Source organism: Emiliania huxleyi, assembly GCF_000372725.1.
Source record: "Emiliania huxleyi CCMP1516 unplaced genomic scaffold EMIHUscaffold_290, whole genome shotgun sequence".
Lineage (NCBI taxonomy): Eukaryota > Haptophyta > Isochrysidales > Noelaerhabdaceae > Emiliania > Emiliania huxleyi.
Genome location: NW_005199853.1, coordinates 38,950 through 51,582, shown reverse-complemented (window position 1 = coordinate 51,582; position 12,633 = coordinate 38,950). Strand labels below are relative to the sequence as shown.

The 12,633-nt window shown below is 65.7% G+C and overlaps 4 protein-coding genes across 4 annotated transcripts; 1 reads left to right on the top strand and 3 right to left on the bottom strand.

The window, feature by feature from the left end:
* Nucleotides 1–61: 61 nt before the first annotated feature.
* Nucleotides 62–3,550, bottom strand: EMIHUDRAFT_74380 (peptidase M16; the record flags this gene model as incomplete). Its single annotated transcript, XM_005775895.1, has 6 exons — nt 62–1,047; nt 1,119–2,481; nt 2,569–2,904; nt 2,987–3,166; nt 3,325–3,331; nt 3,384–3,550. The coding sequence occupies 6 exons, from the start codon at nt 3,548–3,550 to the stop codon at nt 62–64; spliced, it is 3,039 nt and encodes a 1,012-aa protein (XP_005775952.1).
* Nucleotides 3,551–4,189: 639 nt separating this feature from the next.
* Nucleotides 4,190–4,357, top strand: EMIHUDRAFT_60121 (hypothetical protein; the record flags this gene model as incomplete). The annotated part of the gene is made up of 1 exon (XM_005775894.1): nt 4,190–4,357. A coding segment is annotated over one exon (168 nt), but the record flags the coding sequence as incomplete, so codon positions are not given.
* A 581-nt stretch (nt 4,358–4,938) lies between these two features.
* Nucleotides 4,939–6,733, bottom strand: EMIHUDRAFT_239505 (hypothetical protein; the record flags this gene model as incomplete). Its single annotated transcript, XM_005775893.1, has 3 exons — nt 4,939–5,399; nt 5,473–5,807; nt 5,910–6,733. The coding sequence occupies 3 exons, from the start codon at nt 6,731–6,733 to the stop codon at nt 4,939–4,941; spliced, it is 1,620 nt and encodes a 539-aa protein (XP_005775950.1).
* Nucleotides 6,734–9,005: 2,272 nt separating this feature from the next.
* On the bottom strand, nt 9,006–12,590 carry EMIHUDRAFT_239503 (hypothetical protein; the record flags this gene model as incomplete). Its single annotated transcript, XM_005775892.1, has 2 exons — nt 9,006–12,326; nt 12,489–12,590. The coding sequence occupies 2 exons, from the start codon at nt 12,588–12,590 to the stop codon at nt 9,006–9,008; spliced, it is 3,423 nt and encodes a 1,140-aa protein (XP_005775949.1).
* Between the last annotated feature and the right edge of the window lie 43 nt (nt 12,591–12,633).

The window sequence follows — 12,633 nt, the reverse complement described above, 5'->3', positions numbered from 1 at the left end:
CGAGCGCGGTGCACGCACATGCACATATACGTACTCGCGCGGCTCCGCTCAGCTGATGCTGCTACATCGCGAGAGGGGGCAGTGGCTCGTCGGGTTGCGTCCATGTCGACAACTTGGCCTTCTCCGTCTCGAGCTCAAACCGAAGCGCCCCATCGGGCAGTGCCTCGCCCGCGGGATCAGCGCCTCCCTTGTGGACGTGCACCGAGAGCCGACGAGCCTCGTCTCCCACGAGGGCCCGCCGGGCCCACTCCGCGAGCTCCGACTGCGAAGTGGCCCGCATGAGCTCCGCCTCCCGCTCGGCGCGGTCGAAGACGAAAGTCCGCGCCTCGATCTCGGGGAAGTAGCGCGCCGCCTCCTCTGCCAAATTACGGTCGCGCTGCAGCCGGTTCGCCACGGCCGCCTCGACATTCTTGGCGAACTCCGTGGCGGGCATCGCGGCGAGGGAGTCGAGAAAGGAAGCGAGGAACTCACCGATGCGGCTCTCGATCTCGAGCGGGAGGTGCGTCGCCGAGACCACCGTCACGGTGAACCCGAGCATCTGAAACGTGTTGCGCGCGCAGCAATGCACCGTGTAGCCGAGCTGCTGTTTCGTGCGCAGCGCGTCAAAAAGAGGCTCGTACATCAAATGCTCGAGGAGCGTCAGCCGTGCGGACAAGCCGTGCTCCGACGGCCCGAGCTGCCAGTACGTCTCGACGGCGGAGTTGGAGTCGGTCGGGTTCTTCGCGCCGACCGCCCACACCAGCCAACAGCTGCCCTCGTCAGCAAGCAGCATCACCGTGTTGGCGTGCACGTCGCTCTGTTGGAGCGGCGGCGGAGAGCCGAGAGCGGCATGCATCGCCTTGCTGAAAGAAAGGGCGACCGCCGCGTCGACGTTGCCGCCGAGATAGGTCGAGATGTAGGCGCCGCCGCCGAGGGTGTCCGCGACAAAGCCGGCGAGCTGCTGCGGCGTGAGCCCTCGCACCGCGCGCAGCATGTCGTCGTAGTGGAAGAACGAGGCCTCGAGCACGCGGCGACGTTCGTACGGCGCGCGATCGCCGACCTTGAAGCCTATAGAGGGAGGCGAGGGCCGCTTCGAAGCAGACGTGCAGCCAGCCGGTGCGGCGGGCTGGATCGCGCACAAGCGTTGCTGAGCCCCAGCTCGTACTGCTGCAGCACGCGGCTGAACGCCTCGCCCACCTCGGCGTCGTCTCCCCGCGTGGCGAGCGATGCGAGGGTCTCGCAGGCGCGCACGCCGAGCTGCGCCATCTTGTGCGAGAAGCCGTCCACCTGCAGCGCCCAGCCGCGGGGCGTGGCAAAGATCTCGAGGCCCAATCCACCGAGCGAGGCCGAGTAGCTCTCCTCGTTGAGCAGCTCGGCGCACACCTTGGCCGCCAGCTCGCCCAACAGTCGCCGCTCGATCGACGCGCTCGCGCCCGGCGTACCGATCTCGAGCGCGACCACACCCTTCGGCGCGAAGAACCGGCTGTCGGGCAAGCAAAAGACGCAGCCGGACGGCGTGCTCTCCAGCAGCGACGGCGGCGAAGGCTTGCTCGACGGATCGGCGCCTCCGGCGGGCGGCGGGCAGAGGAGGGAAAGGTCGGTCGGGATGTAGGGGTTCGGCTTCGGCAACGCAAACAAGGCGGCCCAAGGGGCGTCGCCCGGACCGCCACCCGCGCCCGCGTAGGCTTCGTCCCACAGACTGCGCCGCTCGGCGCTCAGGGGCGGGGAAACGCGAAACTGCGTGTCGAACCATGGCTCGACCTGCCACTCGCCGCCGGGGCCGGCCGCGTCGCCGCCGTCGCCCGCCGCGCCGCTCTCGGCGATCACGACGGTGAGGAGGAGGCTCGAGGGCGTGAGCCGCGAGAGGAGCTCCTCGACCAGCTCCGGCCGCCACGCGGAGAGGAGGTGGTCGCCGGACAGCACCGCGTCCGGCTCGGGCGGGTAGAAGGGCTGCGCCATCGAGAGCGCGATCCGGCGGCAGTAGTCAACCTCGGGCTCGCTCTCGGCGAACTTGAACCTGAGGGCCGCGAGGCCGCGCAGCTCCTCCTGCACCCACGCCTGCGGGCCCGCCCGGACGAGAAAGCCGAGGAAGGCGAGGACGGCGGCCACGACGGAGTCGAGCTCGCTCGCGCCGCGCGGGGTCAGGTCGACCGACACGGCGAACTCGGCCGCGGCGGAGGTGTCCTCCTGCAGCCCCGCCGACAGGTCGGTCGCCAGGCCGGCCGCCTTGAGTGCGGCGAGGCAGGAGCCCGCGCCCTCATGGCCGAGGAGGTGCGCCACGTACTCTGCCGGCCGGCAGCGGTGGTGCTCCTGCAGCGACGGCACGAACCAGCTGAAGTCGATCCGCCGCACGTCCTTGAGCGGCTTGACGCGGACCTCGAGCGGCAGCCGGTGCGGCGCAAACGGCGGCGGCCCCGACGAGAAGCGCGGCCTGCTCGTCTGCTTGTTTGGGATGGCGCCGCACGACTCGAGCGCCCAGAGCTGCAGCTCGTCGAGCGGCTCCTATGGCAAGGTTCCGAGAAGGTCTCGAGAGGGGGACCCCTCCTCCGCCCGCAGCCGCAGCCGCGTCGGCTCCTTCCCTAGAACGACGGCGCTCATGCGGCCGGCCGAGTAGTGCTGCGCGTGGAACTGCCGCATCTCGCGCTGCATGTCGACGCGCGCCGCCGCCGGCCGCTCGACGAGCGAGCGCCGGTCGCCCCAGCCAAAGGTGTTGTACGGGTGCGCCTCGTCGATCAGCGCCGCGTGGACCTGCGCCTCGCGGTTGCTGTCCGACGTCTTTGCCTGCTGGAACTCGGACTCGATCGCCTTGACCTCGCGCTCGCTCGAGCCCCACGCAAAGCGCGGCGCCGCAAAAAACTGGCAGAAGCGGTCCAACCCCTCGCGCAGGTAGTTTGGGTGCACGTCAAAGTAGAAGCACGTCGTCTCCTGCGGGGGGCGAGGAGGCCGGCGCCATGAGAGAGAGAGGCGGATGGGCCGGACGGAGGCACCTCCCCCGCCCTGCCATCACCGCGTCCGTCTCGCCGTTGTCTTCTCCGCCGTGCGAGCTCAGGAAGGCCGCCCACTCGTTCTCGTCCGGGTACTTTTCGGTCCCCATGAAGACCATATGCTCCACAAAGTGGGCGAGGCCGTTGGCATTCGGAGGGTCGCTCAGGTAGCCCACGCCCACGCAGAGGGCGAAGGACGCCTTCTTCACCGAGTCCGCGCCCTCGCCCTCCGAGTCCGCGCCCTCGCCCTCCTCCTCGCCCTCCTCCTCGCCCTCCTCCTCGCCCTCCTCCTCGCCCTCCTCCTCGCCCTCCTCGTCGCCCTCCTCCTCGCCCTCCTCCTCGCCCTCCTCGCCCTCCTCACTGTCGCCCTCGCCCTCGTCCTCATCGCCGTGGCCGTCGCCGGTGTCCTCCTCCGCCGACATCTGTGGGTCGGATATCAGCAGCACGCGCATCGCATTCGGCAGCTCGACCAGCCTGTAGCTCCGATCATCAGTCGACGGCTTGGCAAGCGCCTCTCCCTCGCTGAGCACGCGCACGGGTGGCGGCGTCCCTCGTGCCCGCTTAGCGCTTGCTGACGGCGGGCGCATGCGCAGCGGCAGCACGGACAACGGCCACGCGAGCAGCAGCACGAGAACGGCAGGCAGGCGCGCAAGCGACAGCGTCACACTGAATTTTCTCTCTCTCAGTGTATGTAGCTCTTACGTACATTCGCTGACAGGGTCTGCGATGAGGAGCGACCCGAAGGGTTTCTCGGAGGTTAGTGCACCACTAACCGCCGAAGCGCAAGCGCTGGGAGCAAGAACACTACGACCTGGGTCGGGCTCATACTAGCACCCCACCTCGCGAGCCGACGTTCTGGCTCAGCGAGGCTGCTGCGGAGCACTCGCGGACCGGTTCTTCTGGTCCAGCGAGGCCGTTTTTTAGTCTTTTGCAGGGCTTTCACACTGACTCGCGCCACAAGGCGAGTATACTCGAGTGGCAGCTCAATTTCTTTCTCGCTACAAATGTTCCAGCTCTCTCTCTTGGCGTACTCCTTCGCTCCGCCTGCCAGGTGCCCTGCCGCTCCCTCGCTCTTCGGCGTCCGGCAGTCAGGAGCGACGGCTGCAACCGCGGCGTCTGTTTGGGAGCTCCCGTTGCCGTTCATTTGCGCGTGCGGGTGTGGTGGCAGAGTCCCGCTGTTCACATCGAGCTCCCAGGACAGAGGCGGCGCGGTGTCGGGCGCCTCGGTGGCGGCGCTCAAATTCTACAAGAGGTTCATCTCGCCACTGATCCCGCCAGGCTGCCGCTTCATACCCACGTGCTCCGAGTATGGACAGCTGGCCTTCAGGCAGTATCCGCCGCTGCAGGCTCTGGTTCTCACCGCGTGGCGCCTCGTACGCTGCAACCCTCTCCATCTGCCCAAGTGCGGCTACGGCGAGGACCTCCCTCGGTGGCCTCCACCCGCATACTGGGCGGGCACCGATCGGATTCGCACAGTGCTGGACGACGAGGAGAGCAGGCGAGCGGCCGAGTACGGCGATGACGCCGCAAGCCCTCTTCCGAACGGCGACCCGCTCGGAATTTATCCCTCTAGTTCTGCCTCGTCGGACCTGCGGCCTGGCGACGACGCAGAGGGTGAGTGACGGGGAGCGAGTATACGAAGTACGGCATGTGCATGTAGAGAGAGTCGCCCCTACTGGTTGTACTATACATCGCGATGTTATAGTACAACAAAATGTTGAATGTAATGAAACGGAAGCGCATGAATAGCGAAACGTGAGTAATGGGAGCGGACGCGCCGTGCGATCACTAAGCGTGTGTACAGAGCTCGAGATCAACTTCGCAGGACTGGAGCGTGGAGGTTGCCCGTGGAGAGGACTCCACACTCTCCAGTCTCCAAGAGAAAAGAGGGGAGTCGGCGCGCGCGGGAACGCCCACAATCCTCGTGCCCCGACCCGGGACCGACCGTCGGTGCGGGAGATGTGGGCTCTCCATTTCAGCTGGCCGCAGACGCGCGCATTATGTGCACCCCTGCCGCCGTGGCACGCGCCCTCCGCTCCAAGTCGTCGCTCCCGAGCGCAGAGGACGCCACGCCGCTCTCCAGCGTTCCGTCCTCCGCGCAGCACGGAGGCATGGCAGCCTCGATGGCCTCGATCAGACCCGCGACCACCTCCGGTGATCGCATGTCGTACCCGCGGCTCACCGCCGCCAATCGCACAGCCTCGGCGAGCCGCGCAAAGCCGACGTCGATCGATGGCATGCGGGCAAGCGCCGCGGGGCCCTCAAGAGAGTCTGCGTCAGCCAGAGGCTTCACAGGCTGCGTCGCTCTCGTGTGGAGGACCTGCACGGAGTAGTACACCACGCCCCCAACGCACACACACATTGCCGCCACCCGGTACGGAACCCGAACGTTGAGGGCAAAGAGCGTGCCAAACAAGGGCGGGCCGACGACGCGACCTAATCGCGCATCCGAGACAGCAATCGGGCCGATGAGGGCAATGAAGCCGGCGCTCGGCCCAAGCGCGCTGACCGGCAGAGTTCATCATCGAGGCGATGGACATCACGCGTCCCATGTTGGATCGGTTGGCGAGCTGGCTGAAGAAGGGCGTGACCGCTGCTGCGGAGAACGCGGAGCCGATTGCGCTCAGAGTGGAGAAGGCGACGTAGACGTACAGACTGGGGCCAATGACAGAGCCCCCGGGCTCGACCTTTGGCAGCAGCGAGTACCCTGCAAAACAGACGGTCTGCATGGCACAGCCCACCGACGCGGTGCGCATCAGCCCAAGCGACTGCTGGACGCGGTTGAAGAGGAACGAGCGGACGAGGATGGACACCACCGCTGAGTACATCATGACAAAGCCGTACCTGCGGCAGGAACCGCCGCGTGGAGGCGTGAGAAGGGAAGCGACAGTGATGACCGTCGCATGGGGCCGTTGCGAGGGAAGTGGGCACGGCCAGAGAGCTCACTCGAGGGAGCCAAAGCCATAGATCGCTTGCAGAAAGAGGGCGTTGCACGTCATGAGCGAAGCGCCAGCGATCGACATCATCAGTGTGCCTGCCGCGAGGATGCCAATGAGTGGCCAGTTGGTCCGGCTGCCGCTCGTGGGGGACTTGGACGCTGCAGAGGAGGGGCCGTCGTCGTCCTTCTTTTCGTAGGAGAACACCTCCTCTGGCGGCTTGAGCGAGACCGTGGCCATCACGAGTGCAAACAGCGATGTGCCCGCCCCGACCCAAAATGGCGCCCGTTTGTCCATCTGCGCAAGGCCAGCACCCACCCCCGGTCCAAACATGAAACAGAACTGGACGAGGGTTCCCACGTTTGCCATCAGCGCCGGTCGTTCGGCAGGCGCGGTGATGTCCGCGATGTACGCGTTGCACGCAGACATCGTACCTGAGCACGCCCCGATGAAGACGCGAGAGGCAAGCAGCAGCAAATACGAAGGCGCGAAGGACGACCCCAGCATTCCGACCATCGCGCCTCCCAGAGTCACGGTCAGGATTTTGCGACGGCCAATCCTGTCGCTCAGTGGGCCCATCCAGCCATTGGAGAGCAGCTGAGCAATGCCGAACGACGAGTAGAGGTAGCCGAGGGATGGAGCTGAGCCTCCCAGCTTGGCACAGATGTGATCGCTGCACTCTCCGTCCACGCATCCGCACACGGCTGTGACGTAGTAAGGCATAACGGGAATCGTGAGTGCAGTCGCCATCATATCGATGAACACAACCAGGTAGATTGAAAACAGCGCCCAGTCCCGCGGTGTCGGGTTCGTGATGCTAATCGGTAGCGCCATGCTTCTACGAGGGGTAAGAACGGCCCTGATGCTCACGATGCTGGTGGCGTCGGTCCTGGTTCTGCCGAAGAAAGGGCGACCTGATGCTCACGATGCTGGCGGGTCGGTCTGGTTCTGCCGAAGAAGGGGCCTGTCGGCTTTGGCTGCCGACACCAAATCCCGATCCATTTTCCGATCACAGCAGTCATCTTCGAAACAGCCACGAGCCACGTACAGAAACCCCTGTCAGTAGTCCACCATCGGGAGTACTCTCTCTTCTCTCTCTCTCTCTCTCTCTCTCTCTCTCTCTCTCTCTCTCTCTCTCTCTCTCTCTCTCTCTCTCTCTCTCTCTCTCTCGGTTATGTTCGTAGGAGCCCATTTAAAATAGAGAAAAAGTTATACGGGATGAGAGTCCGATGAGAGTCCATGTTCCCGGCGACACGGCCGAGTTGTGTGATCAAGTTGACGTAAAACGTCGCAGCCGCTCGTGCCTTGAGTTCGTCCCCGCACGCTCATAGCCGCACGCTCATAGTCAGCCATGGCCATGGCTGCCAAGGGCAAGGCGCCTCCGGCTATCCAGGTACGGCGAAGCCTTTCCCGTGGCAGCACGGGATCACAGCGTGGCATCTCCAAACGCACGACGCCAACCAGAGTCGGAAATGCACAGCCTTCGGAGGAGCCGTCGCCGGGGCAGGGCGAGCCGTCTGTGAACGCGTCCCTCAAGGCGGTTGCCTGGCTCGTTCGCCTTCGCAAAACGCCGCAGCGCCAGCTCCAGCACTACATCAGTCAGGGTGACAACCGCGGCAAGCTCTGGCGCGACATCGAGCGGTCAGCCCTTTTCCCTCAGCCCCTCAGCCCGTCAGCCCGTCAGCCAGCCCCTCAGCCCCTCAGCCCCTCAAGCGTGCAGGTCAAGCGTGCAGGTCAAGATGACGAGGCATGGAATCAACGAGGGGAGGGGCGAGAAGCGCGAGCTGCAGCTGCTACCTGATGGACTGATGTACGAACACGAAGGTGACATCATTGTCACACTATTGTGCCACACCCGGTGTTGCAACACTGCTCTTGACTTGCTTGATGTAGGCGGGAAGAAGCCCAAGTCCATCCCATACAGCGCGATCGAGTATGTTCATGCTGTGGGGGGAGCCAAGTCGCGCCGCTGGCGAATCAAGATGAAGAACGGGAAGGACCTTGATTTCACTGCGCCATCAGTCGACTGCCGTAATGCGTGGGTGTGGAGCGTGCGGAACAACGTGGAGACGTACGCTCGCCGGTTTTGCCTCGAGGAGGCGCACGGCACTGCCGCCTGGCGGGACGGTGCCAGCCGAGCTGTCTATTCCCCCGATCCTGCCCTGTCCCTGACAGCCAGCATTTCCATCTCCACGCAGGAGTGCACAACCACGGGGTCGACGATGTGGCGAACCAATTTGAGGCGACGAGTCTGGCCTCGCCCGTGAATGTGCGTCCGATGCAGAAGCTAGGGAAAGTGGCCGAGGGACGCGAGGAACCCGGATTCTAGAGCTCAGGTGCGTTGTCTACGGGTTCTCATTCTCGAGAGCCCGCTGCGACAGCCAAGGCCAAGCCAGAAGACCGATCGAGTGTGCAGAGCGCCGACGCGAGTTGCGTCGCTTGCGGCCTCCAGGCTCTCCACGCTCTCCGCCGCCAGGGGGAAATGGAGGAGCCGCCCGGATCGCGGCAGGGAGGGCGCGCGGCTACAAGAACGTGTCGTGTAAGGATGAGAAGTCCCACTTAAGTGACGGTGCGGTCGGGTGTGAGAGTGCCGAACTGCGAACACCAGTAAGCGTCGGGCCACGAGCGCGTGTGAGGGTGAGCCACCAGACGTGTCGTAAGCGTCAAGAGCGAGCGGTGCGCATGCATGCCACACCGCACGCCGCACACAAACGGTGTGCCCCCCCCCTCGCACGCGGCAGGCGGCAGGCCAGCACGCGGAGATTTTACGCCGGCTATGTGGCATCTCTCCAACACCTCTCGCCTCACTACTCTGTCGGAGTCGGTGTGTCGCGGGCGCGCCGTGGCACGCACGACGGGGAGAGAGCGACACAGAGTTATTTGGACGCGGGCTCTGACTGGGGTCCGTGCCCCAACCCCCGCGACAGCGTGAACCCAACCAGCGCCTCTTTCCACAGCACAGAGTACGGCTCTACACACACGAAACGTCCAACAGGAAAGTCCCAGGCAGTCTCATAATTGGCCCGATGCGCTGCAAGTCTCGTGCCAAACAGCATTCCGGCATTTCGGTATCAACGCACGGCTTGCGAGCAGGCAGCGCCTAGGGTTAGATTCGCGCGTAGCAGCACTCCTCGATCGGCGGCGGCACCCGCTGCCGGGAGGACTGTCGAGTGACAATCGCGACGGCCGCACCTCCAACTGCTGCACCGATTAGGATGGCGGCGAGAAATGGGCCCAGGCCGGAGCCCGGCGATGGGATGCAGAAGGGAGCGAGAAACAAGTCTAGCTCGCCGGTGACGCCATCAGTGACGCCGACGGTCGTGAAGGTGCCCGTCTGGTTGAGCTGCAGCATGCCGATGCGCGCAGTGGGGGGCGAGCTCGAGCCCGCCGGGAAGCTGATGGGGCCCGTGATACCGTCATACTCGATGGTGCGTAGCATGGTAATGAGAGAGCGGTCAGCGTCAGCAGAGGCGCCAGCCCGTGCAGCCTCGTAGACCAGGCCGACCAGGTCGAAGCTGTATCCGGCCCACGAAGCAGAGGAAGGGGCGTGCCCATGCTCCTCGCGGAAACGGTGCTCGAAGTGGCGCATCGCTGGCGACCCCTCGTACGGGCGTCCCAAGTACGTGACGTATCCGACCGCGGCTGTCGCCACTCGGCGCCCCCACGGAGACGTCCAGCCCCCAGTCGGGTGCACCTCCTCCGTCGCCAGCCAGGTGTATGAGGCATCGCTAGTCATGCCCAGCGCCGCCGCCGCAGCAAAGATGCACTGCGTTGAGGGACCCGTGGCCGAGACGACAAGTGTGCGCACTCCGCTGGCCCGCACGGACTCGACCGCTTGCTGCACAATAAGGATGTTACTCGCATTCACCGCACAGCCGTCGCCAATCAGTTCGCCAGTCGTCGGGTCGGTGCTCGGGAAGGCTGCCACTGCGGACACGTCGATTCCGGCGCGCCGCGCCGACGCCTTGACAACATCTACGCCCGAAAGACCAAAGGCGTCCTGGGATCCCAGTATGCCGATCCGCTTGTCAGTCGCGCCGCCGTACACAATGCGCTCGCGCACCACCTCTAGAAGCAGTGCCGCAGCGCGCGAGTCTGAGTAGACGGAGCGGAACACGTTCGGAGACTGGTCGAGCGCCGAAGTGGTGGATCCGGCAGACAGCAGCGGGATACGATACGGTGCTAGATACGCCGCGGCGGCCACCGCAACACGCGACCAGTCCGCGCCCAGAACTGCATCAACGCCCGCGTCCACCATGCGAGCAAGAGTGGCATTCAAGCCGGCGACGCTGCCATTGGTCTCGACGACACAGACCAGCTCCATCTGCACGGGCGTGTGCGACACAGCCTCGTTGAACTCTTGCACAGCCAGCTCGACTGCAAGCCGCATGTCATGACCCCAAGCGGCAGTGCTACCGTCGGGGTAGTAGGACGAGGCCAGGTACCCCATGCGGACGATCCGGGCGTTGCTGCCCCTTTCCCCTTGTGGCTCAGCCTGCTCTGACGCGGCAAAGGCGAGCAGCCCCTGCGAAGGCGACGCCGAGGTGTACACGCGCGCCTCCTCCAGCCCCCGTCCACACTCAGCCTCGTCCTCCTCCCACTCGCTCTCGCGCAACAGCTGCGTGTAGCTGGCACTGGCACCCTCCTTGTCGCCGGCGTGGACGAGGGCGCGCGCTCGCCCGAGCAAGCAGAGCGGCATTCGCGGGAAGGCGGAAGGTGCGAGGCAGCGCTCGAAGGCGGCGACAGCCGCACGAGCAGCCTGCGGTGCATGCCCGGTGGTGTTGCGTCCGAGCAGTAGCAGCCGCAGAGCACCCTCGAGCGCGGCGGATGGTAGGAAGAGAAGCGTCACCGACGGGGGCAGCAGCAAAGCAGTCGCACCATCCTCGATGGCGGCCGCCTCGCTAACAAGGCGCATCGCCGCGCTGGTGTTGCCATTGGCGAGAGCGACCAGACTCTGCACCTGCAGCATTAGCGCACGCACGCACGCCGCCTCGTGCCGCTGACTCACATCGTCATAGTGCTGCAGAGCCCGGCCGATGACGCTGAGCGAGAGAGCGACGCGCTCCGCGAGGCAGCCGTCCTCGGAGGAGCACGCTCCCTCGATGAGGCCCTCACGCGTCTCAGCCGGAAGAGGACGCAGGACAGGGCCTTGCCCGCCACCGGGGCTGGAGCGAAGCTGTCGCTCGACCAGCTCGTAGAGAGATGCGAGGGCGTAGGCGTTGTGCAGCGCCGCCTCGGCCAGCGGAGAAAAGAAGGAGTGCGACGTCACCGAGGCTCCCTGGTACGCCAGCGGCAGCGGGAGCCGGCGCGCGGGAAGGGTGCGCCAGTCAAAGGTAGCGTCAGCCTCGGCGGCGCCGAGCATCTCGGTGAGCATACTCCAGAGGGCTTGGCGCGACGACATGCCATACTCCCATTGCGCGTACGCCGTTGCGTTCAGCCATCCGCCACCCACCGACGAGACGAAGCGGGAGGGGTCCAGGCTGGAGATGGGCGTGGCTGCTGCATCGTCCCACACGCGTGGAACGCGAGAAGCCTGCTCGACTGCGTAGCCCATCCGAGCAAGGCGTTTGCGGGCCGGTCCCAGCTGGCAGCCCTGCAGCCGCTCGTAGTGCTCGAACTCGAGCGAGTGGTAGAGGTTGGCGGCATTGTAGCTGTGCCCAAACCCTCCCGCCGCTTTGATCTGTCCACCCGAGTGCAAAAGCGCGCCCGAGCGTGAGAACGTGTCAGCGGCGTGCACCGAGGCGGCGTTGGCGGATGCGGCCTTGCGCCAGAAGCCGAGGCGCTGGTAGATGTGGCTTGGCATGTGGAGCGAGTGAGTCGCCGAGACGACGCGCTTTGGGTACTCGCGCGCGTAGGGGAGGCCACCGGCGACCACTGTGGCGTTTGCAAAGTCATGTGCGTGCATGCCATAGTGCAGAGTCCCGGCGAAGGACGGGTCCGACGCGTACGCCGAAGCGGCGAGGTCGCGCGCGCGCTGCTGCGCGGCGCGGCAGGGCGCGAGGGTGGGGTCGAGGGCGCAGTCGCCCACCGAGCCAGCCGCGAGGTTGCCGAGGATCATGAACGAGCGCGCAGTCTGATCCGTGGGATGCGCGGCGGCAATGGCACTGACCGCCGCGAGGAAGGCGGCGTAGCGTCGCGGCCGCGTGGCGGACGTTGCCGCGAGTGTCATAGGCGGGTTGTCACCGCCAGTGAACGCGACCGCCGCGGCAAAGTACGCCTGCTCCCGGTTGTCCATAGCGCCGGGGAAGTCGGAGTGCTGCCGCGCTGCCTTCAGGACGGCGACCGCCGCGGGGATGTCCTCCACGTTCCAGATCGGCCGAGCGTTGCACATGGCGCGGCCCCACCACGCGAGAAACAGGGTCGGCTCGGCAGCGAGGGCCGCTTCAAACTCATGCTCGCACAGGTCGTAGTCAAAGTTGTGCAGCGCCTACCGGCGCGAGAGGTGACGATGATTTCTAGCGAGTGGGCCGGCCATACGCTGTAGCGGGGGCAGGATCGCAGGCGGCCAACAGCTCCTGCGCGCCTTGAGCCCGAGGGTAAAGTGAGCGCCCGCCGTCGCGTTGGTATATGAAAAGTTGAAGGACGCGACGGAGCCCAAAGCTGAGGTCGGGCAATCGCGCAGGAGGTTGCTCTCCCACGCCTGCAGCCCTGGGGCGCCCAGGAAGATGCTCTCCACGCACGACGTGACCATTCGGCCCCTCGGCCCCTCCGGCGCGCACGACGCCGCGTTTGGA